The sequence below is a fragment of the Equus caballus genome, chromosome X (assembly GCF_041296265.1).
Source record: "Equus caballus isolate H_3958 breed thoroughbred chromosome X, TB-T2T, whole genome shotgun sequence".
In the NCBI taxonomy this organism is placed as follows: domain Eukaryota; kingdom Metazoa; phylum Chordata; class Mammalia; order Perissodactyla; family Equidae; genus Equus; species Equus caballus.
In genome coordinates, this window is record NC_091715.1 from 65,474,330 (window position 1) to 65,497,359 (window position 23,030).

The following is a 23,030-nucleotide window of genomic DNA, read 5'->3' on the forward strand; positions in this document are numbered from 1 at the left end:
AAGAAAATGAAATGACAACCCACAGAATGGGAGAAAACATATTTGTAAATCATACACCTGATAAGGGACGTGTATCCATAATATATAAAGTATACTTAGAACTCAACAATAAAAAGACAAATAACCCAATTAAAAATGGGTAAAGTATCCGAATAGACATTTCTCCGAAGACGATATACAAATGGCCAGTAGGCACACGAAAATGTTTTCAACATCACTAGTTATCAGGGAAATGCACATCAAAACCACAATGAGATACCACTTCACACTCACTAGGATAACTATAATAGTGAAAAGAGAAAATAAGTGTTGAGGAGGATGTGAAGAAATTGGAACCCTCACACATTGCTGGTGAGAATGTAAAATGGTGCAGCCACTTTGGAAAACAATATGGCAGTTCCTAAAAAAGCTAAACATAGAATTATCATATGAGCCAGCAATTCCACTCCTAGGTATATGTAACCAAGAGAAATATAAACATATATCCACACAAAACTTTGTACATGAAGATTCCTAGCAGCGTTATTCATAATATCCAAAAAGTGGAAACAACTGAAATTTCCATCAACTGATGAATGCATAAATTGTATGGTATAGCCATGCAATGAAATATTATGTGGCAATAAAAAGGAAAAAAACTACCGACACATGCTACAACATGGATGACTCTCAAAAACATTATGCTAAGTAAAAGAAGCCAGTCACAAAAGACCATGTATTGTATGGTTCCATTTATAGGAAACGTCCAGAATAGGCAAATCCACTAAGATAGAAAGTAGATTTAGTAGTTGCCAGGGACTGGGGGGAGAAAGGAATGGGGAATGAGGAGTGGCTGCTAATACATATGGTATTTTGGGGGGTGACGAAACATTCTGAAATTAGATAATAATGATGTTTGTACAACTATACAAGTATACTAAAACCTACTGATCTGAAAAGCAATAACACAATAAAAATAATTTGGGCTCCAAATCCAAGATAATTTCAATGAAGAACTACATTCCTAATAGATAAATTGTTCATACAAGTTAATAAGAAAAAAAACCCCACAAAGGCAAAGGAGATGAATATGCAAAACTGAGAAGAAATACAACTTGGTTAATAAATATTTGAAGAGGGCAAAAAGACAGCTAATAAAGGCTAACATGTCCATGGCACGTGCTATATAAATGCTTCACATGTATTCACTCATTTAAACCCTCACAACCCTATGAAGTAGGCTTCCAGCCCCTCAGAGTGAATGCCACAGGCTACCCAGGACAGTGTGACACCCCTGCCCCATCCATGGTTGTCTGCTGACTTGTGTGGGGTGATGTGTGCTTTTACAATGCCCGTGGGGCACCACTGACCACAGTGACCCGACTTCATCCCAGAGTCTTTTCGGGTGTCAGGAGAGCTTGCTGGATCACACACCTTCAGGCAAGGCTCCTGGAGTCATAATTTCTGGAAGTACAGGTTTTGCTACGTGCTAGGTGACAGTGTGTGAGCCTATCTTCCCTAATGAACTCCTGGAGTGCAAATGTTCTTTGTGATGGCATATGTGCACACCCACCAATCTTAGCAATCAGCTAGGCAGGGAGTGAGGTTGTCAGCTGCTGACAGACGGTAGGCTGCCCAGCAAGGACACATACACTCCTAGAGGAAGACCAATGTGCTTCTGCGCAGCAGTGGGCCCTTGGGAGGCCCTGCTGGCAAGGCCAAGATTTCCTTCAGGAAACAGTTCTATTCTGCACCAACAAGAGGAAAAATGGGTAATCAGAGTCACAGAGGCCTGTGTCTTATTGCCTGGCCCTGGTCATTTCAGCCTGGACATTTTTAAAAGCACATATTACCAATCACCCACTTTGCCCATAAAATCCCTTAATAAAGTACCCATGGAAAGTCCAACTTGAAACCCGAAAGCTCTGCTCTTTACAAAATGTGCCCGGGAAACTAGGCTGCCTACTTTCCAGGTTTGTCAACTCCAAGCCAGGGCCTTGTTGGAACCCTAGTGGTGGGGGCAGCCGGGGGGTGGGGCTTGAACCACCTCGGACCCCCACAACAAGCTCTTTTCCTTTCCAGCTCAAGCAGGTATGTTTTACACCAAGGACTACTGAAAATGGAGTGACTAAAAGAGTCTCAGGTGAGTGGCTTACTTGGAGAAGGGGAGAGGGCAAGAGTGAGATCTCTCAGTTTCCTCTAAGGTCACTAGGCTGGAGAAAAGCAAAATGGCTCAGGGAAGGCACAGACAAGAGTAAGGCTCACGTCGGTGGGCCCCGTACTTAACGGTGTTTGTTGGCTTGGGACTGTTTGCTAACTGGGCATGCATGGAGTGAGGGGAAGTAACTCAGGCGTCTCTCTCACCTCTTTAAGCATCAGATTCCAGTACCTGCCAGGCTCCCAGGGGGCGCCCAGCAGTGTTTGTGAACTGAACTGACCCATGTTGGTGCCTGGGAGAGTCTCGGGATTCTACTGGTAGCAATCTCTAATGGACTCTCCCTCTGTGGCTCTGGATTATTGACATTTTCAGGTGCCTATCGTCCACGGGAGTCTCCCAGTTGGACACCGCCTCCTTGTGTGATGGGACCTGGGAGACTACCTACCTGGGCTGGGTAATTTGTCCTTCTGTCAAATGAGCAAACTTAGAGAAGTGCCCTGAGACGAGGAGAGAGGACAAGGAAGAAGGATAGAGAGCTAGTCCTTCCATGCTCCATGGAGCATACGGGCTGCGCTGTGGCCCATACCATGCCATATTGTCAAGGACTGAGTCGTAGTCATCCCCGTGTCCCTTCCAGGGGTAAAGGCAGTGTCTGGCAATTGGGAGATAGAGGTACCTGTAGCTTTGAGCCAGAAAGACCTGCATCAAAACTTGGGGTCTGCCATTTACTAGATGTGAGAGGTTATTTAGGTCACTTGACTTCTGAGAATGCCAGTTTGCTTATCTGTATATAAAATGATTTTGAATGAGCGAATGGATACAAAGTGCCTGGAATGTCGTAGGTGCTCAGTAAATGGTAGCTGTCATCACCGACACTATCATCATCATCACTGTCACCATTAACATTTATTGCACACCTCTTGTATGCCCATCCCTATGCTTGGCCTTGATGTAGAAGACAAAGGAGAAGCAGTCAGTGGTTTCTGCCTCAGGTTAGTATGCAGTGGGAGAGCTAGGATATACACAAATAATGAAAATCCAAGTACCAATCATAGGCAGTACAGTCAGGATTTGGAGCTCAAAGGAAGGAACAGACCTGTGGGCTAGGGCTTTCCAGGAAGGCTGCCCAGAGAAGGTGGGCACTAAGGTAGGCCTGGATAGATCGGATTTCCCGTACCAGGAAGGAGGAGGGGGAGGAGAAGGGAGGGTGTGCTTGGCTTAGCTCAGCCCAGCTCAGTACCAGAAGCTAGCAGTGTCCCCTACCTCCTGCTGGGCTGTTGGGAGCCAGGCTCAGTGCTGGGTCAGCTTTTGGTATGCACATACTGGGCTGGCCACTGGAGGTCGACAGAGATTGAGGAAGAGGGAGGCTACCAGGGAGAGGAAAAGATTTCCTTGGGCACACTACCCCTTTCATTCAACAACCTGCCTGATGTCTCATTTCCCCATCTCTGAAATCCCGCCTCCTCCCTCCCCTGTCTTTAGAACCCTCATCCTCTAAGGCACTGTTAGTCCAGAAGCCCCCAGCTTCCTGCCTTCCCCACTCCTGCCCAAGACACCAATCCAAGGAGGAAAATTCCTTCCCTCTCCACACCCCCACCCCCATCCCTCATGGCTGAGGCCAGAGATGCCATAAGCTCTGCTTTGTGACCTGGAGATAGTCTATGAAAGAAAAACAAGCCAGGTCAAGGAGATTTATGTTCCTCTGAGGGGGTTGGCTTCCTCACGAGGAGGATGCTGGGTGGTTTGTCCATTGAGGTCTCACTCCAGCCCCAACTTGGGCAGCCCTGGGGAGGTGGAGGTATGGCAGGGGCATGGGAGGGGAAGCTTAGTGGGGAGACTAAAAACTTAAAAGGAAACTGTGCCCTCGCTGGGAGGTACATTGAGCCCAGGCACTGGGGCCCTCCTGACTGAAGGTAGGAAGGAAGGTCTCTAAACCAAGCTGGATTAAGTTGTGAGTGGGGAGGGGAGATTTCAATGTCAGAGATCCTAGCTGGGTTGGCTACGGGGAAGCTGGAGGTCAGTGGGCCTGGGTGCCATATAACCAACAGTGGTTATCTGGCCAGCTGGGTCCAGTCTCTTATCTGTCCTCAGGTTGCCTCCGGGCTCATGGCCTCTCCACCAGTAGGCATAGGTTTATCAGTTGAGAAAGCCCAGAACCTGACCCTTTAGCCTTCATGGTAGGGTGGGAGGAAGGAAGCTAGCGAGGGGTCAGAGCTAGCAGGGCTAGAAAGATGAGGAAGCAGCTGCCCCTTCTTTCTGCTCCTTGGGTTGTCCAAATAGTTGCTCTGCTTGGGGCGTTCCTCCAGGGAAAGGTTATTTCCTGTGTTTATGGGGCCTGATATGTTCAGTGTGTTCTCTAAGGAGCCAAGTGCAGGACTGGGCAAAGATGTCATTTCTCCAGCCAGGATCATACTCCCCCAGGCCTACTGGCCCTCTGAGATGGGGAGCTAGATTGGGGTCAGTGACAGGTGGGAACAGCTGCTGCTCCTCTCCCCTGAATTCCTCACCCTCTGACAGTGATGAATAGTTCTACCCTTCTTTGCACATTCTCCAGGTAACTGGAGTGAGGGAGCAACAGGTGGGCTGGGCTGGAGTGCATCAGGATCTCTGCCCATCCCCTGCCAAGGCTGACCCCCACTGGGCCCAAGAGCAGAGGACAGGAGGGCCTGCTAGAGGAAGCTGAATCCAGATCAGTGACATACAGGAGGGCAGTGATGTTCAAAGATGAATTTCTAAGAAGTCCAGGATCCTAGCAGCAATTCAGAGCCTTGTGCCACCTGCTATACCACACTCACCCAAGCTCTGGCTCTCAGATGCCCTGTTCTAGGCTCTTTCCAGGGGCAGGGGGCAGGCCATTTGCCAGGAGGGGGCCCAAGGGCTTGCGACAGATTTCTAGGAGTGCAGGGGAGGGTAAAAGGGTATAAGGAGGGGATAAAGAGAGAGAGGGAGGGAGGGGGCAGGCCCATCTGAGGAAGAGAAAGGCTCCTATCCCTGGTGTCATTCTGCCAACAGCCCGACCAGGGCCGGGCTGACACCTGAAAGATCAAGGTGATCTCCATGCAAACACCATAAACCAGGCATGAAGCTGGGTCAGGGCCTGGGGTAGGGCTAGGGGTTGAGCCTGATTGAACCTTTAGCCTTCTGGACCACCCCCTCCTTCCCCAGCCCCTGGAAATTGTCGCAGCTGCAGTGAAACCAGATTTGCAGGGCCTACCCACCTGGGACTTGATCTAACCTAGCCCTGGGATGTGGTGCAGCCAGGACCAGGTCGAGAGGGAGGAAGAGTGGGAGGGCTCAGGCCCCACCTTGGGCTTACCCTGAGACTGTCTCAGAGATAGAGTGACTTGGGAAAAGCAAGGTATTTGTTGGGGAGGGAGTCCAGCCTGGGCCCAACACAGACTCCAGCCAGTCTCAGCAAGGGGGCAGTGAGGGCAGAGGGAAGAACAGGAGAGAAGGGGGTGGCTTTGCAGGCTGAGGCGGGCAGGGGCAGAGGACGCAACCAGATTGAGCCTGTTTCCTCATCTCTAAAATAGATCTATCAATACCAACCTTAGAGATGTTGTGAGAATTAAACAAAGAAAATATAGCACCAAAGGTGAAAGCACCCCACTACAGTGCCTGGCATACATACAGAAAGTGTTCAAGAAATGTAGCTCTCACGCCCCCTGTTAGGGAATGGCTGTGTGTATCTGTGAGGAGGGTGCAGGTAGAGGCTGTGGGTCTTCGAGGGGATAGACAGGAGGCTTGGGGAAGGCCAGAGATCACGGTAGATGGGAGAGAGGGCTGCTAGCCTCGCTGGGTTGTCCCCATAGGCATTGCCCTGGGTCTCACATAGGCTTCCTGCTTTCTGACCCTTTGGTGTGCAAGGCCCACCCCTTGGCGCACACTCCTTTCCAGAGCCCTGGGATATCAGTGTCGAGTCATGTGTAGAAGCTCAAGTTGTGTAGCCAAATGGCCCAGGTTTGAATCCTGACTTTTCCACTTCCTGGCTGTGTGGCCTTGGGTGAGTTGGTTCACTTCTTTTCTCTCAGAGTGCAAGGCAGGCAAGAAATCAAGGACAAGGGCCGCGGAAATCGAGAGGGGATGTGTGTATGTTCATGCACGTGTGTGACAGTGACATGAGAAAATGCGGAGCTAACTCTGCATTCCACATGGGCAGGAACCAGGCCTGCCTGCTGGTGCCGCGAGAATGGATAGGTGAGAAAGACGGAGAGTTCGTGTACGAATATGTACATGTGTGAGGATATGAGAGGAGCTAAAAAATGTGCGTGTGGCACGCAAAGCATGTGTGAACAGGCGAGAACGTGTGTGACTGGGAATGAGAGTGTCTCTGTGGGAGGCTCTGTGGAAGAATAATAGTTTCCATTTTGTAAGCACTGTGGAGGGCCAGGCATGATGCTAAGTGCTTCATGTGCATTATCTCATTCACCCTCTCTACAGCTCTGTGCAGGAGGGGTGATCTCCAGGTTACAGACAGTTAACTGAAGCACACAGAGGTGAAATGACTTACCCAAGGAGACGAAGCTGAGAAGCACTGAAATCTGTGGCTCTGAAGTTTATACCTCCCCACCTCCCGTGGGTGTGGGAAGCTGAGCTCAGAAGGAGCCGCTCTGTAGCTCTCCAGGAGCTGCATGCTGCGTGAGGCCGCCTGCAGCTGCCAGATGTTCTTCTGCATCCCAGGGTCGGGGAGGCCCCTACATACTGATTTGGGTCTGCTTGGAGCTTGTTGAAGGCATGGCTTGGTGGGGATCCTCTTTGGGTCACCAGGGCAGGCCCAGCTCAGAGGCTCACACAGGATCAGTGCTCAGGAAGCACTGGTAGACTTGAGCCCTGAGGAGGGTGTGTGTGTGTGTGTGTGTGTGTGTGTGTGTGTGTGTGTGTGTGTTTTCCGTGACACTGATCTGGAAGGCTCGGGCAGGGGTGTGACTGCCACTAAAGTAGGGAGGACTTGGATAAGAGAGAACCCACATCCCCCACAGATCCTGACTTCCTCTCAGGCTTCCTTGAGGAGTAATTTTTCCCTACCTCAGGGGCCTGACTCACTACATCTGAGGCCCTGCTAGGGTGGGGCAGGAGGTGGGGGCCTGGAGTCATTGGCCCTGGCTGTGGCAGGGAGTAGGCCCAGCCCTGCAACTGAGGCCCCTGTAGCTGGGGTGGACAGATTGAGGCAGAAAGGCTGTGCCATGACCAGGGGTGACCAGCGTGTGGAGCAGGCCTAGACATAAAGAGTTCTCTCTTTCCTCCACGGCCCTTCCCACCCAGGATTAGGTATTGGCGCACTCAGGAGTTGCTTCTGTCTTCCCAGCTTCCCCAAGTCTGGCAGCGTAGCCTCCTCTCCCCTATTTCCCACCAGGTCTTGGGCTCACTTCCCAGGGGCACTGGGCATGTTGGCAGTGGAATCTGGGACTGGTTCTGGGGTTGGTGATGGTGATTTCAGCTGGGAACTTGAGGGTGTGGCCAGGAACACTGATGAACTTTCCCAGGCCTAGTAACGTCTTGGAGGACTGTGACTAAAGAGTAGAGTCCTGGCCATCCTGAAGGCTGCTGCTTTCCAGGCTTGAGCCACCTTTTAACTAGAAATGAATGACGTAAGCAAGTAAACGAGAGGAGGCTGCAAATGTGGTAAATCCGTATGGTATAGGGGAAAGGGCATAGGCTTTGGAGACAGATAAGCCTGGGGTCAAATCCTGCTTCCACCACACATCAGCTCAGTGACCTCAGATGAGTCACTTCTCCTCCCTGAGCCTTAGTTTCCCCCATATATAAAATGGGGATAGTGGAATTTATCTCAAGGATTGTGAGAGGAAATGTATCTAACACAGCTCTTGGCACGTAGTAGGCACTCAGTAACTGGCAGGCTGCTTTCCATACTTAGGTTTTCATGTCTTGCCGTGCACTTCAGGGGATCCTAGTCTCCAAGCTGGACTGTTGGTCTGCCCTTGCACCTTGTTCTCATCTCTCCTTGCTCACACTCCAATAAGGAGTCCAGCTGGGAGCTGAGAGACACTAGACAGCTCCTCCTCTTCCGCATCTATCCAGATCCTCTCACGTTCCAGGCCCTGTCCCTGAAGGCAGGAGGAGCCCAGCTTCTCCCTTTTTATTTTCCACCAAACAGAGGCCCACTCTACAGCCAAAGAGATCATTAGAGGATCCAGTGAGAAACTCAGGAGCTCAGCCTTCTACTTAAGTGAGATAAGGACATGAACTCGTGTAGATGGTAGAGCACCTCCGGAATGTTGGTCACCTAAAAATCTCCATAAAGCAGCAGCAAGGAGACTTTACATCCTTTATATCCTTGGCAGTCCCAAAGCCAATCGCAAACCTAGATCTTCCTCCTAGTGCTTTCCCTTCCTCCCCACACCGGCCCTCGGTTCTTGCCAATGCCACCACACCTGTCCCAGGTCTTGTGTTCAAGCGTGTGTGCCAGGCTTATGTGTGCCACGCTCCTGTTCTGGTGGGAGCTCTGTTTGTCCCAGGCGCCCGCAGTGCTATGGAAGGCCAGTAGGGGGAGACATTAGCACGTGGGTACGTCTGTTGGGGTCCAACCAGGGAGAGTGGGTCGGACCAGGAGGGTCTGAGCCATGGGATAGAGCCAAAGTTACAAGCAAGGAAGCGAGTAGGGGCGGGGAGAATGGGCCCGGGCTGGGAGACAAAGACCCAGATGGCGAGGCCGGGAGGAGCTGGAGTCCGGCGTCTTGGGGCCAGGGCGCCCGCCTTTGCTTTTTCACGAGACGCTTGCCCTGTGCCTTTTCCTCTCTGCTCGAGGTGTCTCTTCTCTACCGAGGTACCCGCCCATCCTTGCTGGCCTCTCTTGGGGCCTTGCCCGCGCCTTTAGACAGGACAAGACTCTAAATCTGGGCTCTTGGGGTCCCACGAGGCTCTCCCCCAAAGCTGAGATGCCGAAGGCCTGGTCCCCAGGGAGAAAGAACTTCCCTCAGGTCCCGTTCTTGACCCCTTTGAGTCTCCACCACCCACCGCTATGCATTTGTATGTTCAGGACTCCGGGTCAATGTGCAAGCCGACACTGCATTGCGAGGGCGGAAGGAGGAAAGCCCACCAGAGCCCTCCGTGAGACAGGACTGGGAGTAAAACAGGCTGTCCTTGCCACAGAGGTGGGCACAGAGCAGGACTTCAGAGCTCGTGTGTGTAAAAAGAGAGTGGGAGTATTTTCCCGAGATACAGTGACGGGGCCTGTCTAGCCCAGGTCAGTTGGCAAGTGTGACGACAAGGCGCGCGGGGAGGAGAGCAGGCCGACAGCTCTAGAACAGCGCCAACTTCCCACGGGCTGAGCGCTCTGAGAACAGGACTAGGCGGGACCCAGCCCTAACCGCACGAGCCGCACACTCAGATTGGTGCCATCGCGAGCGCGGCGTCCTTAAGAGCTCCCTGAAACCCCGCCCCCTTCCTCTTCTGGGGGCGTGGAACGGGGCAAGGACCCCGTGACGGAGCTTGCTATTGGCTAAGAGGAGTAGGGTTGGCCTTGCGTTCGCCTGAGCAGGGGAGTAGACAGCTCCGCGGTCGCAGAGGGAGTCTATGCGCGCTGGACAGCAGTGGGAGGTGTGTGAGGCTCGCGCTGGCCGCAGACCCTCGGGCGCAGTCGCCGGGGAGCTAGGACTCGGCGACTGGGCTGCCGGGCTACCTGGCTGAAGCTTCAGCGGCGCAAACTGATGGGACTGGCTCGCTCGGCAGCGTCTCCCCGCTCTTCTAAGTGCACTGAGCGGGGCCCGCGCTGAAGTGGAAGCTGTCGGGGGCGCGCAGCCCGGAGTCCCAGTGTGGCCTGGAGGAACGGATCTCGTGCCAGGGCGACCCAGTCGGGAGCCCCCAGACCGAGCTCGTGTTGTGGGGAGACTCCCACTTCTCCCGAGGGACGCCGATCCCGGGACGGTCGAGGCGTTGGGGCGGCTACCGAATTCTCAGCGGGGAGACCCCGTTGGGCAGAGGGCGCGCAGTCTCGAACAGTCTCGGGGAGCCGAGCGGAATCAGGCGGGATCACCCGGGGGCGCAGAGCCCCCGTCGTGCCTTGTGCGGCACAGAGGCCAGGGGAGAGAGCCCTCGGAGGCCGAAGCCCATGCCCGGGTTGGGGGCGGCTGTCCAGTGAGTCCTCCTGGCCCGCCGGACGGAGAAGAGCGACACCGAAGCCGGCGGGAGGGGAGCACTTCAAGGCCGGCGGCTGCGGAGGATGGGCGCCTGAGCGGTTCGGAGCGCAGCGCGGCACGGGCAGGCGACGCGTGCTTTGCTGAGGAGGCACCAGGGGATCCTGAAGTGCAGCCTGCCCCCGGGAAGATGGCTCGGCCTGGGCAGCGTTGGCTCGGCAAGTGGCTTGTGGCGATGGTCGTGTTGGCACTGTGCCGGCTCGCCACGCCACTGGCCAAGAACCTGGAGCCCGTGTCTTGGAGCTCCCTCAACCCCAAGTGAGTAACTTATCAGCTTGGTCCCCTGGGGGTGGGAGGCACTCCTTTCGGGGTGAGGCCGCGCGTCCCCGAGTAAGTGTGGAGAGGTGTTCGGAGGAGAAGCAGCGCCCCATTTTGTCTCTGGCTTTTTTGAGTGTGTTTTCCTGTGGGCGGGCGGGGCAGGGTGCGGCGGGGTGGGGTGGGGGCACTTGGCTGGGTTGTGACCCCTCGGCTTCCCGGCCCTCTGCTCCGCACGTCCCGGATCAAGTCAAAGTGGTCGCGCCAGGCGGAGCTGGGAGTCCGGGCGCTCGAGAGCGCACTAGAGAGCTGGGTGGGGGAGAGAACACAGCCCCCTCTCGGGCCCCTGGGAACGTGGCGGTTTTGGCCAAGGGCCTCTCTCGGGGGGCGAGCTTGACCGGGGCGGGGGACGAGGCCGGAACACAGGTTCCTCGTTTGTTTAGCTGTGAAGGGATCGCGGCGCGGGACCCCGCACTTGGGGCGGGTGGCAGCGCCTGTATCCCCATTCGGGCTTCTCCCATTTTCATTTTTCTTTCTTCCCTGTTTGCCTCCCTAGCTTTTCGCTTTGCTGTCTCTTTTAGCCCCCCTTTTTCTCCCTGCCGGGGCCGTGGAAGGGCGGGCGCCGCTCCCAGGCTCACAAAGGCGGCGGGTGGAGAGGGGCGGAGTGGGAGAGGGGTTTGTGTGTGTGTGTCGGGGGCGGGGGGGCTCCATCCAGCGCCCGTCGGGGGTCCAATGGAGCCGGCGTCAGAGCTTCGAGGGCCGGCTCCAGCGGGGAGTGGCGGCCGAGCCAGCGAGGGAGGTGGTTGGGGGGCGAAGGATTCCTGCCCAGGCGATTCCTGTTGGCCCCCACCCTATGTCCCTCAGACTGGGGAAATATGCTTAGCTTTCCCCAAGGGGTTGGGGAGGCAGCTATGTAGAGGAGATCCTTTCTTTTCTTCCTCCTCCTTTCCTTTCACAATGCCCCCCCCTCCCCAAACAACACACACACCTTTCAGGGCGGTGGCTCAGTGGTTTCTGGGCTGTTAGTGGGGAGCCTCTGGGGCTGTGTGGTAACCTCCGGACCTTTTTCTCTTTTGGCATCCAGAACTCCTGTTGGAACCCAGAGTCAAAATTGCTCTTCCTTCCTGTTTTCTGGAGGTCCCAGCAGTGTGCAGACACCCCCACTTACTGGGAAACTGGGGGGCCTCGGCCTGCCCTGTCTGTGCTGTCTGATTCCTGTATCTGGAATCTCTTCCTGTCCACTCTCCTGGGCTCCCCGTTAACTTCCCAGGCTCCTGCCTACCTTGGCCTCTTGGGTTCCAGGGCCCCTGCAACTCTCCGCCCTGGAGTGGGAGAAGGTGGCTTCTTTAGTTCTTTTCTCCTTGGGTTAAGGTAGAGTCCTATTTACTGGTGGGTGGGATGGCTAAACCAGGGTCAGAGTAGAGGGCTCTGCCTCACAACAAGGAAGGGGATTGACAGGAATTTCTCCCTTGCCCAGAAGCCAAACTGGGTGCAGCGTTATCCTAAGAGCAGGAACTCAAAATGGTCTGGGGGCCATGGGCTGCTCAGCCCAGGGGACAAGGTTGTGAAATGCCCTGTTCCCCCCTGTAAGGGTGGAGGTTGGAAATGCTCTCTCTTGAGCTAGGAGAGCTGAAATCCGCCCAGGGTAGCCCATCATAGGGGCTCATGGGAGTGACCTAATTGCTCTCTCGGGTCTCTAACCAGAGATAGCATACAGCTCCACAGCTGGAAAGGAGCCCTCCTGCAGAGTTGGTGGTGGTTGGGGGGAGCTGGGAGAAACAAGATCTCTCTGAGCTTCCCTCTTTTTGTGTTTTGAGGCTTTAGTGCTCTGGACCGGTTTACAGGCTTTTGAGGTCTGCCCCCACTCCATCCACTTCAAGCTGAGGGCAGGCATTCTGGGGCAGGGGTGAGGTGGGGGGGCAGGGGCAGAGCGCCTGAGGACTCAGTAGGACCTGCGCGAATTCCATTCTATAATTGAGCAGATCCTGGGAATGGCCGGGACTGATCCTGGTGCCCCTGCTTCCCCCACCCTCCCCCCCCCCCCCGAGTTCCATCTATGCTCAGGGGTCTGGAATGCAGCCGCTGTCTGCGTGTGTTGGGGTGGGGGCAGGAGGACAGGAGGAAGGTACTGCCCATAGCTCGACTAGAGCTCTGGGGGCTGCTCTAGAGCTCTGGGGGCTGCCTCTGCCACCGGGCCCAACCCTCAGGCTGCCACGGCCTTTCAAATAAATAGTCTCTCTCTGTCTGTCTCTCCCTCTTTGCCTCCTGCCTGAGTTCTCCCTCTCAGGTCCATGCCGGTTTGCCCTCTCACACCCTCTGTGAGCCACGCTCACCTCCCCTCTCAGGCTAGGCTCGCCTGCTCTCCCTCTTTCTCACACTCCCTCTCACTCTTAGTCACTCTCTGCTTCTTTTTCTCAAGTCCTTTTGTTTCTCGCACATGCCCGTGCTCTCCCTCACAGGCTCATTTTCTCTCTTCCCTCCTCTCTTCCTCCTGGCTTTTGGTCTCTCTCCTCAGCCCTGTCAGGAGTCGGCAACCCCCCATCCCTCCCCAAAATCTCCCAGTACCTATAAACCCTGCTTAATTGCTTCCTCCTTGGGAAAAAAATCAAAATAAAGAAGTGGTGAGGCTGGAGGTATGTTTCCAGGTTCCAGGGTGCACGCAGCCCCAGCCCTGACCATGAGAGGGGAGCCGGAAGGGCCAGCTCAAGACTCCCAGCCTCTTTCCCACATTGGTGCTGGGGCCTTCTAGGGTGGTAGTCCCTGGATGGCAAAGGACTGCCTCCTTGGCCCCTCTTGTCAGATTCGCCCTGATGAGCGCAGGGTGGGGATGTAGGTTTGGTCCCACTAGAGGTTGGGAGGAACTAGAGCGTGTGTGTGTGCTTGGGTCAGAGGCTGTGAGGGAAGATCCCAGGGTGGCCCCCTCCCCCAGCCTCTTCCCCTGAGAGCTTGGGGCAGCCGGCAGGCCTCACACTTGAGGCCTCAGCCAAGTCCAGCTGCTGCTGTTCAGTCTCTCAGTCCCGTTCTGACCCCTTCCTGCCCCCCACTCAGGTTCCCCCACCTCCAGGGAGTGGGAATGTGCCTGAGATCACATTACACCTTCCCTACAAGGGGGTGGGGGTGGGGGGTTCAGCTTGGCATCCAGGACCCTTGACTCCATCCAGCATGGGTGGGGGCAGCTGCAGACCCCAACCCAGGCTTGGCTGCTACAAGCCAAAGTGTCGGCCCCAGCCCCCTCACAGCTGTTCCAGCTCACAGTCCTGGGGAGGCCAGCTTAGGGGGCCCCTTTCTGGGGTGGCTAGGGACCTGACCTCTTCTACTCTGTGGCTGATTGGCCACAGGTGGGGGCCTGAGAGTGATGAGAACCCAGCAGCTCCTAAAGTTCTCTGTTTGCCTTCCTCCCCATCCCTACCCCAGGCAGCCAGGCCAGGGTAAGAAGGGCCTGTGGGGCTGAGGTGTGGGCTGAATTGAGGTTTCCCTTTCTCCCCTGAGGCCTTCCACTGCTGCACCATGTCAGGTAGATGGGGATAGGCGGGCTCTGGATACTACTGTGTACCACTGTTTGCTGGAGTTGGGACTATGGAGAGGGTGGGCCAGCCAGGAGGCTGCTGGTTGTGGTGGGAACACGAGGTTTCGGGAAGGGTCCACTCTGTGATTGTTAGGGTAGCTGAGGTGGGGGTTCTGGGTTCCTTGCCCTGTGCACCGTTGCAGCCCCTCCCGGGTGTGTTTTCATGGTAGTCATTTTGGGTGGGGTGCTAGCAGCCAGGAGTGTAAGCTCCTTCAGCTTTTTACTTCTCAATGGTACTGTGCTTGGTGTGCTAACAGTCAGGCAGCACCTGGCTGCTTACAAAGGGTCCTCGTATGTGAGTCAGTTGGATGTTCCCAACAGGCCTGGGGAGTAGGAATCACCCCCACTTACCAGAAGAGGGAAGTGACTTGTCTAAAGTCAGTCCGCTCGTAGGGGGTAGAGTTGTGCTATGTGCCATTCTTTCCACACCGTCCTGCTGCCTTGGAATCTAGGAGAGACAGGAATTCGAGGTGGGGTTCTGGAAGAGGCGCTAGCTCCCTACCCCTAGGGTCCCCTCTCACCTCACGGGTGTGCGTGCATCTGTCCGTGTGACTCAGGCCCTGCTTGTGTGGGATAAGCAGTGCTTTGGCTTCCCCATTTGACTTTGCTAGACCTACCTCTGAGGGCAGCCTGTTCAGGTGACCTAAACTAGAGGCAGCCAACTCGCTGCCTGGCATTCTCCTTCCTGAGCTCTCAACAGCACCTTTGCTTCCTCTCTGGGCCGAGAATCTCATTTCCTCTCAGGGAACCCACAGAAAGCAGGCAATGAGGAAGGGAGTGTTAAGTCTCCAGTGTACCCTAGCGTTGGCCAGGTGGGGCAGAGAGGAGGGCATAGTTCAGAGTAGGTGGAGAGGGTGACTTCCTCTGGGACTCTCCTGGCTTCCCTGCCTCCGACAGTAGTGTGTGTGTGCCAGGACCCAGCTGCTGTTCCTGCCCACCCACGCCTGGGCGGGCACTGCTGGGACATGCCAGGCCTGCTCCTGCCGCCTCGGGGGCTGGGTGGAGCTGGGGGAGTGAAAGAGGAGCCTTTAATTTGGGGGCTCCCCACCCTTGCTGGGATGAGAGCAGACTTGAGCTCCGGCTTGGGGTCTGTCCTCCATTGGTCCTGCCACCTTGGGGGTGCAGGCACGGTGGTGCTGGGGTCACTGAATCAAGGGTGTGGCTAGAGTCTTCTACCAAACTTGGACTGGCATGGCCTGGGACCAGGCTGTCCCTTTGGCCACTCTCTGACCACAAGTTCCTAGGCCCTACGGGAAGGGTGAGAAGAAAGGAAGTTTAGACCTGGTCAAGTGTGGGCAGCTTTCTGGGTGCGACCCCCACAGCTGCAAGCTCTCCCCGCTGTAGACTGAGTGTGTATGAGTGGAGAGGGGCTCAGCTGGATAGAAGGAGCAGGGGGCAGTTGGCCTCTGACCAGTCCAGGACCTTGGAGACTGCTGCCCCAGGCCCTCAGGCTTCTAACCGGGATTCTTTTTAGTAGTCGGGGTGATACTTCTCAGTAGGAAGGCTGAGGGAGAGACTTGGGCTAGGGTGGAAGGGAAGAAGTGGGCCGCCAGACAGGAGCTAGAATGCCCAGGCTGCCTCCCCCAAGTCCTTTTACTCCCTGGGGTGGCTCCCTGGGGTCCCGGGGGCTATCAGAGGCTAAGGAGGGAAGGCCTCAGGGGTTACCATGGCGACCTGCTTCAGGCTTCCTGCTGGGCCATGTCAATCCCCTTATTTTCCAGAAAAGGGCTTTGTCTGGGGGTGGCCCCAGGCGGGAAAGCTGGACTTGATAATGTGGGGAGTAGTAGTTTTTGAAAACTGGGGGATAAAGAGTTTAGTTTAACTTGGGGACAATCTCTCCCACCTCCTCTCCTGCCCCTACTCCTGACCTGGTGAATGAGGGGAGACCTGCAGGGGCCCCCCTGTACAGTATGACTAGTGTTGTACCTGGCTTTGGGCTTCATTCTCCCTGGCTCCACGTTCACCCCTTGTGGCCCCTTGCCACTTTCTTGGGCTTCTCACAGGCCAAGAAGTGGTTTTCCCAGTGGTGGGGAAGACACTGAGAAAGCACCATTATGGGGTCAGGGTCAGGGAAGGCAGGTCTCAGCAGGCTACCCTCCCTTCTGTACTTTGGGAGAAGGTAAGTTTCCCTCTGCCAGCTGCTATGCAAATGAACTGATGAATATTTATGAAGTCTTCACTGAGGTTGAAGAGAGTCTGAGGGGTGTTGGGGGCAATAGTCTTCTTTTCTTCTTCCTCCCCTACCCTCTATGTAGACGTCTGTTTCCTCGATGTCTCTAGGTTTAAGGTAGAATATGGAGTAGCTAGAAGCCCTGTATTCTAATTCCAGGGCTCCAGAGCCTGAGTGATGATGGGAGACTGTGCTTAGGGCAGACAAGACTCCCTGGTGAGTAAGCCAGGGCCAAGTGGTTAGAAAGGTGAGCTGGCCTGTACCCCTTTGCATGCCTTCTGTGAAGCTGCTGTCCCCTCCGGGCAGGGTCTTGTTGAGGTGCAGCTGTACAAGGATTCAGCTAGGGGTTAACATCTTGGGTGGGTTTGGGCTCTTTGAGTTGCTTTGAGCACCTCTCTTCAATGGGAGCATTCATCTGATCACCCGTTCCCTCACATGGGGGGCCTGGACTCCGTGAGTCTTGAAGGTTCCTTCTGGCTCTAAGATGTTAGAAGTTCTCTAATCCTGCTGCCTGGATGGAACCAGTGTGAGGATTAGAAAGGGAAACATGCCTTGGGAATTACAGAAACTTTGGTGAAAACTTTCAGCTTTTTGTGGTACGTGGGGTGGGGGCATTCCCTCTCAAGTGTTTGTGTGGACCACCATCCCATGCCTGCTTCCTTTCTGGCCCTCTGCAGTGCGGTAAAGTTGGGTACCAAGGTGGAGACCTTCTCACTGTGACTTGTACCCTCCTGCACAGCGAGATGGCAGGGCCCGGGTTGGTAGCGCCTCACTCGACATGGAGGGAAGACTGCTTTTCTTCATCTACTTCATCTACTTGGTCTAGTTTCTCTTCTCACCTCCTTGGGTCTCATTTCCCTTCCTTAGGTGAGGACACTGAGCTCCCAGCACGCCCTCGTGGCTTGTAGTCCCCACTGCGGAATAGGCCCTCGGGAAGTAGAAGCTCACTCTTCCACTATCAGCTTCATTTTCTTGAAGCACTGCCTTCAGCCCTTCATTGTCCTTCCTGCTAGAAGGTCTCTCCCCAACAGGATAAAACGCACACTGTGTGTTGACCCTCAAGGCCTTTCAGTCTGGCCCCAGCTGAGCTCTGCCACCTCTTCCTCTGCTCCTCTCTGCCAATCGCTAGGGTAATCACGGCCCTGGGTTTTGTATCCCAGCCACTGCTGTCCACTCTTGCTGAATGTTGACTTCTTATTCCTCACTCAGGACCCACTTTCATCCCACTCTTTCTGTGCAGCCATCTCTGACCACCCTGTCAGATGAGCTGTCTCCTTCCTCTCACTGCCTCCAGCCCTTGCCTCTTGAACCATCATCCTCACACATAACCTATAGTTAGCCTGGTGCTGTCTATTGCTAGAGTGTGGGCCATTTACTTTTATAACCCATACCAGACAGTAAAGTCCTTGAGGATGGGGCCATTTCTTCTCTTACTATTTCCCCCGCCCAAGAAACAAGACTGGACTCATAAGTACTTGGTGTTAGTGCCTGGCCTCCTGCCTCTTGGCAGACTAGACTCTTTTTAAGCAGGAGTCAAACATGTTGAATGCCTACTGTACACTAGGTGCTCTACATACGCCATCGTGTCTCCCCTCCATAGCCCCAGGAGATGGGGCTTTTACCACCCTCAGTTTATAAGTGCGGCAACTGAAGCTCAGGGGTATCAGGTAGCTCATCCAAGGTCGCAGAGCTAGTAAGGACCATGTCTGTCTGATTCCAAAGCCTGTCTTCTTTCTCCTACATAGTACTGTCTTGCTCCCATCTCCAGCCTGCCCAGGCTCAGAAATGGCCAAGTGAGCACCACTTTCTTACTGTATGCTTGGGCAAGGACAGAGTGATATGAATAGGTAGCCCTGGGTAGCTACCCTCCCCCTGCTATTCCCCAGTGCCTGGCCTTCCAGCTCAGAAGGCATTTGTGCGTCTCCTCTCAGGATCTGGAGCAAAGGCATTGTGGAGATAGGGGGATTAGAACGCTGATGAACGAGGTTCTTGGGGTCCTATCTTATATGATCTGTTGTCCCTGCTTAGGCCCTTTCTCCCCTCACACTGTTCTTCTTAGGAGGGAGACTGGTCACATTTGGGGACTCAGGCTCTTGCATTATGGGAGTGGGATGGGTCCCAGTAGGACACCGGGCAATGGGAGTGGGGAGAGCTGTGTGGAGCTGCACCTGGCCAGAGACTGTGCCGATTATCCCTTGGCTCCAGGCGATGCCTGTTCGTATCTCGCCATCATGCCCAAGATTAGCAAGGATCGGGGAGAAGGCATGGGTCCCAGACAGGTTGAGCTCCCCCAGCCGTTGGCTAGGAGCCGCGGGGGTGGTGGCCAAGGCATGTGTGGGTTTGTTATGTGTGTGTGTATGTGCGTCTGTGTGCAGGGGAGGTGGTAGCAGTGGCTATGAAAGAATGTGAGTATGATGGGGGTGGGAGGAGGACAGGGCTGCCACCTCCAGGCAGCCTGGCCCTGACACCTTGGTACCCAGCCCATTAGCCACGTCAGCCCCCTGCGGAAATGCCACATTAGGACAAAGGACTCCCCCAGCTAGGCAGTGCCCCACCCTGCCAAGTGCTCAAATCCTGACAGCCTTGCCCATGGGCCACCCCTTCCACACCCTGCTGGCAGTGTGGTTCTTTCTCCCACCCCTAGCCTGAGGATGGAGGAAGGACAGAAGCCATCTCCACCCAGTATGCCCAGCCTGGCCCTCACTGCCCACTCCCCTGGTTCTGGGGATGGCCCGGGACCCCCAACCCTCAAGCTGACCATTTCTTCCCTTCTGGGCAGGTTCCTGAGTGGGAAGGGCCTGGTGATCTACCCAAAGATTGGAGACAAGCTGGACATCATCTGTCCCCGAGCAGAAGCAGGGCGGCCCTACGAGTACTACAAGCTATACCTGGTGCGGCCTGAGCAGGCAGCTGCCTGCAGCACTGTGCTCGACCCCAACGTGCTGGTCACCTGCAATAGGCCAGAGCAGGAAATCCGCTTTACCATCAAGTTCCAGGAGTTCAGCCCCAACTACATGGGCCTGGAGTTCAAGAAGCACCATGATTACTACATTACCTGTGAGTTCCTGGCTGTCTTGTGGTTCTCTCCCATCATGTAGCAGTAGGAGCTTCTAAGTAACGCGAAGAGATTGCACACAGTTAAGGACCTGCCTGGTCTGGTCCCCTTTGAAGACTGGCATGCAGTCCTTCCAGCCTGGCCTTGGAATTCTGGCCCCAACCTTCACCAGGGGGCCTGCTGCCAGCTCGCCTTGGATCTAGGAGTTTGGTGGCAGAGGACTCCAATTTGTGGTCCACTCTCTCTTATTTTCTTTGCCTACCTACGATCTAATCTTGGGAATGGCAGAGTTGGCAGAACCCTTTGGGATCGGCCAGCTGTTCAGCCTTTCTCTTCACAGGAAATTGTGGCCCGAGAGGGGAAGGGGCTTCTAGCCCTAGATCACACAGGGAGTTACAGATAGGACTGGCACTCCAAGCCAGTTTTCCTGACCCCAAATCCAGGATTCCTTCTCCGTGCACTTCTAGTCTGTGCAGAAGCCTCCCACACGATGCCGGTTCTAATTGCTTTGCCTCTGAGCAACATTGCCCAATGAGAACACACATCTCAGTGTCCACGGAGAAAGGAGGGCCAAGGCCTCGTCATGATAGAGGAGCACTGCTCTTGGGGGAGGGGCCAGTTCTTGGCGCAGGCTGAGCTGGTCTGACTCTTCTAATCCTAGTGGGAAGGATAGAAGTAGAAAGGTTCACAGGTAGGTGAGAGCTACTTGCCACTCCCCAACTCCCAGTTCTGTCCTTATGGGCTAAGGCAGCACTAGGGTTTCTGGGTAATGCGGACAGACCTTTCTCTCCTCCTGACTTCTCTGGCCTCTTGTTGCAGCTACATCCAATGGGAGCCTGGAGGGACTGGAGAACCGGGAGGGAGGTGTGTGCCGTACACGCACCATGAAGATCGTCATGAAGGTTGGGCAAGGTGAGTGCCCAGACTGAAGGCTCCCCAGTTAGGCCTTTACCACAGATGTTCCTGACTGGATGTGGATGTGTTGGGAATAGGGGAGGGGGCGCTAGGGTTAGAGTATCTGAGGTCTGGTATACAGGCCATTCTTGGCCCACACTAGATGATCGAGGCACCTATGCTGGTGGGGTCCTTCCCCCTCACCTGTCCTTTCCCCACCCCCAGACCCCAATGCTGTGACACCTGAGCAGCTGACTACCAGCCGGCCCAGCAAGGAGGCAGACAACACTATCAAGATGGCCACGCAGGCCCCTGGCAGTCGGGGCTCCCTGGGTGACTCTGATGGCAAGCATGGTGAGTGTATAGGTGTCTCCCAGAGGGCAGAAGCCATTCCTCGGCTGCCCTTTCAGGCCCTATGTTTGAAGAAAGGCGGGACAGGGCCCAGCCTGAGATCAACCATGTGTCCTTGCGAACCCTGGCTGACGTTCCTATCCTCCCTTCCCCTTACTCAGAGACCGTGAACCAAGAAGAGAAAAGTGGCCCAGATGCGAGCGGAGGCGGCAGTGGGGACCCTGACAGCTTCTTCAACTCCAAGGTGGCATTGTTCGCGGCCGTTGGTGCTGGCTGTGTCATCTTCCTGCTCATCATCATCTTCCTGACGGTTCTGCTACTCAAGCTGCGCAAGCGGCACCGCAAGCACACGCAGCAACGGGCACCTGCCCTCTCGCTCAGTACCCTGGCCAGTCCCAAGGGGGGCAGTGGCACGGCGGGCACCGAGCCCAGTGACATCATCATCCCCTTACGGACTACAGAGAACAACTACTGCCCCCACTATGAGAAGGTGAGTGGGGACTACGGGCACCCCGTCTACATCGTCCAGGAGATGCCACCCCAGAGCCCAGCGAACATCTACTACAAGGTCTGAGAGCCCGGCGTGGCCTCAGGCCCTGAGGGACAGTCGGCCGGGACTGCACCTCTCCTTCCTCCCCCATGCCCCTCTCCTTGCCAGCTGTGCCCACCTTTGTATTTAGTTTTGTAGTTTCTTGGCTTTTATAATTCCCCTTTTGCCCTGCCCCCTGGGCTTCGGAGGGGGTGCTTGTGCCCCCAGCCCCCACGCTCTTGTGCCTTCCCCCTCTGGCCAGGCCTCTGGGCTCTGTGGGGGCACCCTTTCTTGGAGGGCAGGGTTGGACGTTGATGGACAGCAGACAGGGAGATGCCCCCCTGGTCCTGACCCCCCCCACTCCCTTTCCCCTTCCCAGGACTGCTCGTCCACTATCATCACTGTTTTTAATGTTTTTGTGTTCATTTTTTAGCTGTCAACTCATTTTCATCTGTTTTTTGAAGAAAAATGGAAAAATATAAAAAGAGGCAGCCCCTCCCCAGGCTTTCTGAGCCTGGCCCAGCCCGGTATAAGGGGCCTGGGGCAAGATGTGGCCAGCCGGGAAACATAGGATGGCATTTCTTTTATAAACTCCTTATTATTTGCTGGTGGGGGCCAGGCTAGGGCTGTTCTTGCCCATGAGGGCAGATGAGAGTGCCATTGGGCAAGGCATCTCACCTTCCCTTCCCAACCCTCCTTCTACAAAGCTGATCTTGGCAATTTGGTAGTGGCTGCCACCCTTCCACCAAAAAAAAAAAAAAAAATCCCTTCCTTGTGGGATTCTTGGGCATCTCCTGCCTCCCTCACTCTCACGGTAATTAACGTCTTAATTGGCTGTTGCCTGGGGAACAGGAGAGCTGCTGCAGGCAGATGACCTCATGGGGGGTGGAGGGAGGTAAGGTGCCCAGGTGGCTATTTGCCTTGCAGAGCTGGGAGTTCCCCCCTCCCCCCCTGCCCTGTTCTCTCCCCACCTTTGGCAACCTTTGGCCTGGTGGGGAAACAGAGGCCCAGGGCAGAGACCTAAGCGGGTATAAGGCCAGGTGGCCTGCTCCTTTTCTGGGCTCTGGCACAGGTGGGTGCCCCCCCAACCCAGCTCCTGCTGGTCCCCCAATCTTGGGCTGGGGCCTGGAAAGAGGAAGAGGCTGCCCAGGGCTGGGCCAGCACGCCGTGCACTTTGACCCCGGCTCCTTGCCAGCACGGCTGCTAACAGACTGCCACTTGAGTGCGCCTTGCAGGCGCTCCCAGAGTGGCCATGGAAGGAGCCGGGCCTTACACCATCCACACTGCCTCCTGGCCAGCTGCCCACCCCAGTGCCAGGTGGGAGAGGGAGCGGAACAGCCAGCCCCTTCCAGGTGGCAGTCGGAAGGGTTTTTTGTTTTTGTTTCTGTTGCCATTTGTGTAAATACTAGTCTTTTTGGAAAAAATAATGTAAAGATGTTTTGTATAAACTCTGAATTATTTTCTTGTTGCCTTTTTCTTAGAAAAAATGAGAACTAAAAAAAAATTAACCACATGGAGAAATGGGTGTAAAATGGTGTCGTGATGTTGGGGAATGAGGTGTGCGTGTATGAGTGAGTATGTCAGTGTGAGAGAATGTGTGTGTGTGTGTGTGAAAGATTTCCTGTGCACAAAACACTGGCGGTCTGGGCAGGTATGGCAAGAGGGCGGCTGTCCTTGTGGCGCAAGATGTTTTAAGTGCCCTATGCCCCTCCTGCTCTCCCCCCAAATTTCTCTGCCGCCTTCTGCTGCTGGAGCCTGTGACCATTTCCTCCTCTCTATCCTGTCACCTCTGTGGCATAGGCCATGTGCATCTGCCCAGTCTGGCACTAGGCTCAGCTAGAGAGGGTTGATGGGGGAGGGGGTGTTCCCATGGGGACCTGGGTGTGTCTTCAAGTACTGCCACCACCTGGCTGGAGCTAGG

General features: G+C 55.1%; 1 protein-coding gene across 1 annotated transcript; it reads left to right on the forward strand.

Annotated features, from left to right (window-relative positions):
• Positions 1-8,666: 8,666 nt before the first annotated feature.
• Positions 8,667-22,630, forward strand: EFNB1 (ephrin B1). Its single transcript, XM_023633277.2, has 5 exons — positions 8,667-10,548; positions 19,060-19,337; positions 20,155-20,247; positions 20,455-20,583; positions 20,742-22,630. The coding sequence occupies exons 1-5, from the start codon at positions 10,421-10,423 to the stop codon at positions 21,152-21,154; spliced, it is 1,041 nt and encodes a 346-aa protein (XP_023489045.1). The 5' UTR covers positions 8,667-10,420; the 3' UTR covers positions 21,155-22,630.
• The last annotated feature ends 400 nt before the right edge of the window (positions 22,631-23,030 follow it).

Bases quoted from the DNA above. Each gene is read 5' to 3' on its own strand.
- EFNB1 (XM_023633277.2), top strand. From the start codon at position 10,421: ATGGCTCGGCCTGGGCAGCGTTGGCTCGGCAAGTGGCTTGTGGCGATG. The intron at 10,549-19,059 runs GTGAGTAACTTA...CCTTCTGGGCAG, and splicing joins TGGAGCTCCCTCAACCCCAA to GTTCCTGAGTGGGAAGGGCC. The intron at 20,584-20,741 runs GTGAGTGTATAG...CCCCTTACTCAG, and splicing joins TGACTCTGATGGCAAGCATG to AGACCGTGAACCAAGAAGAG.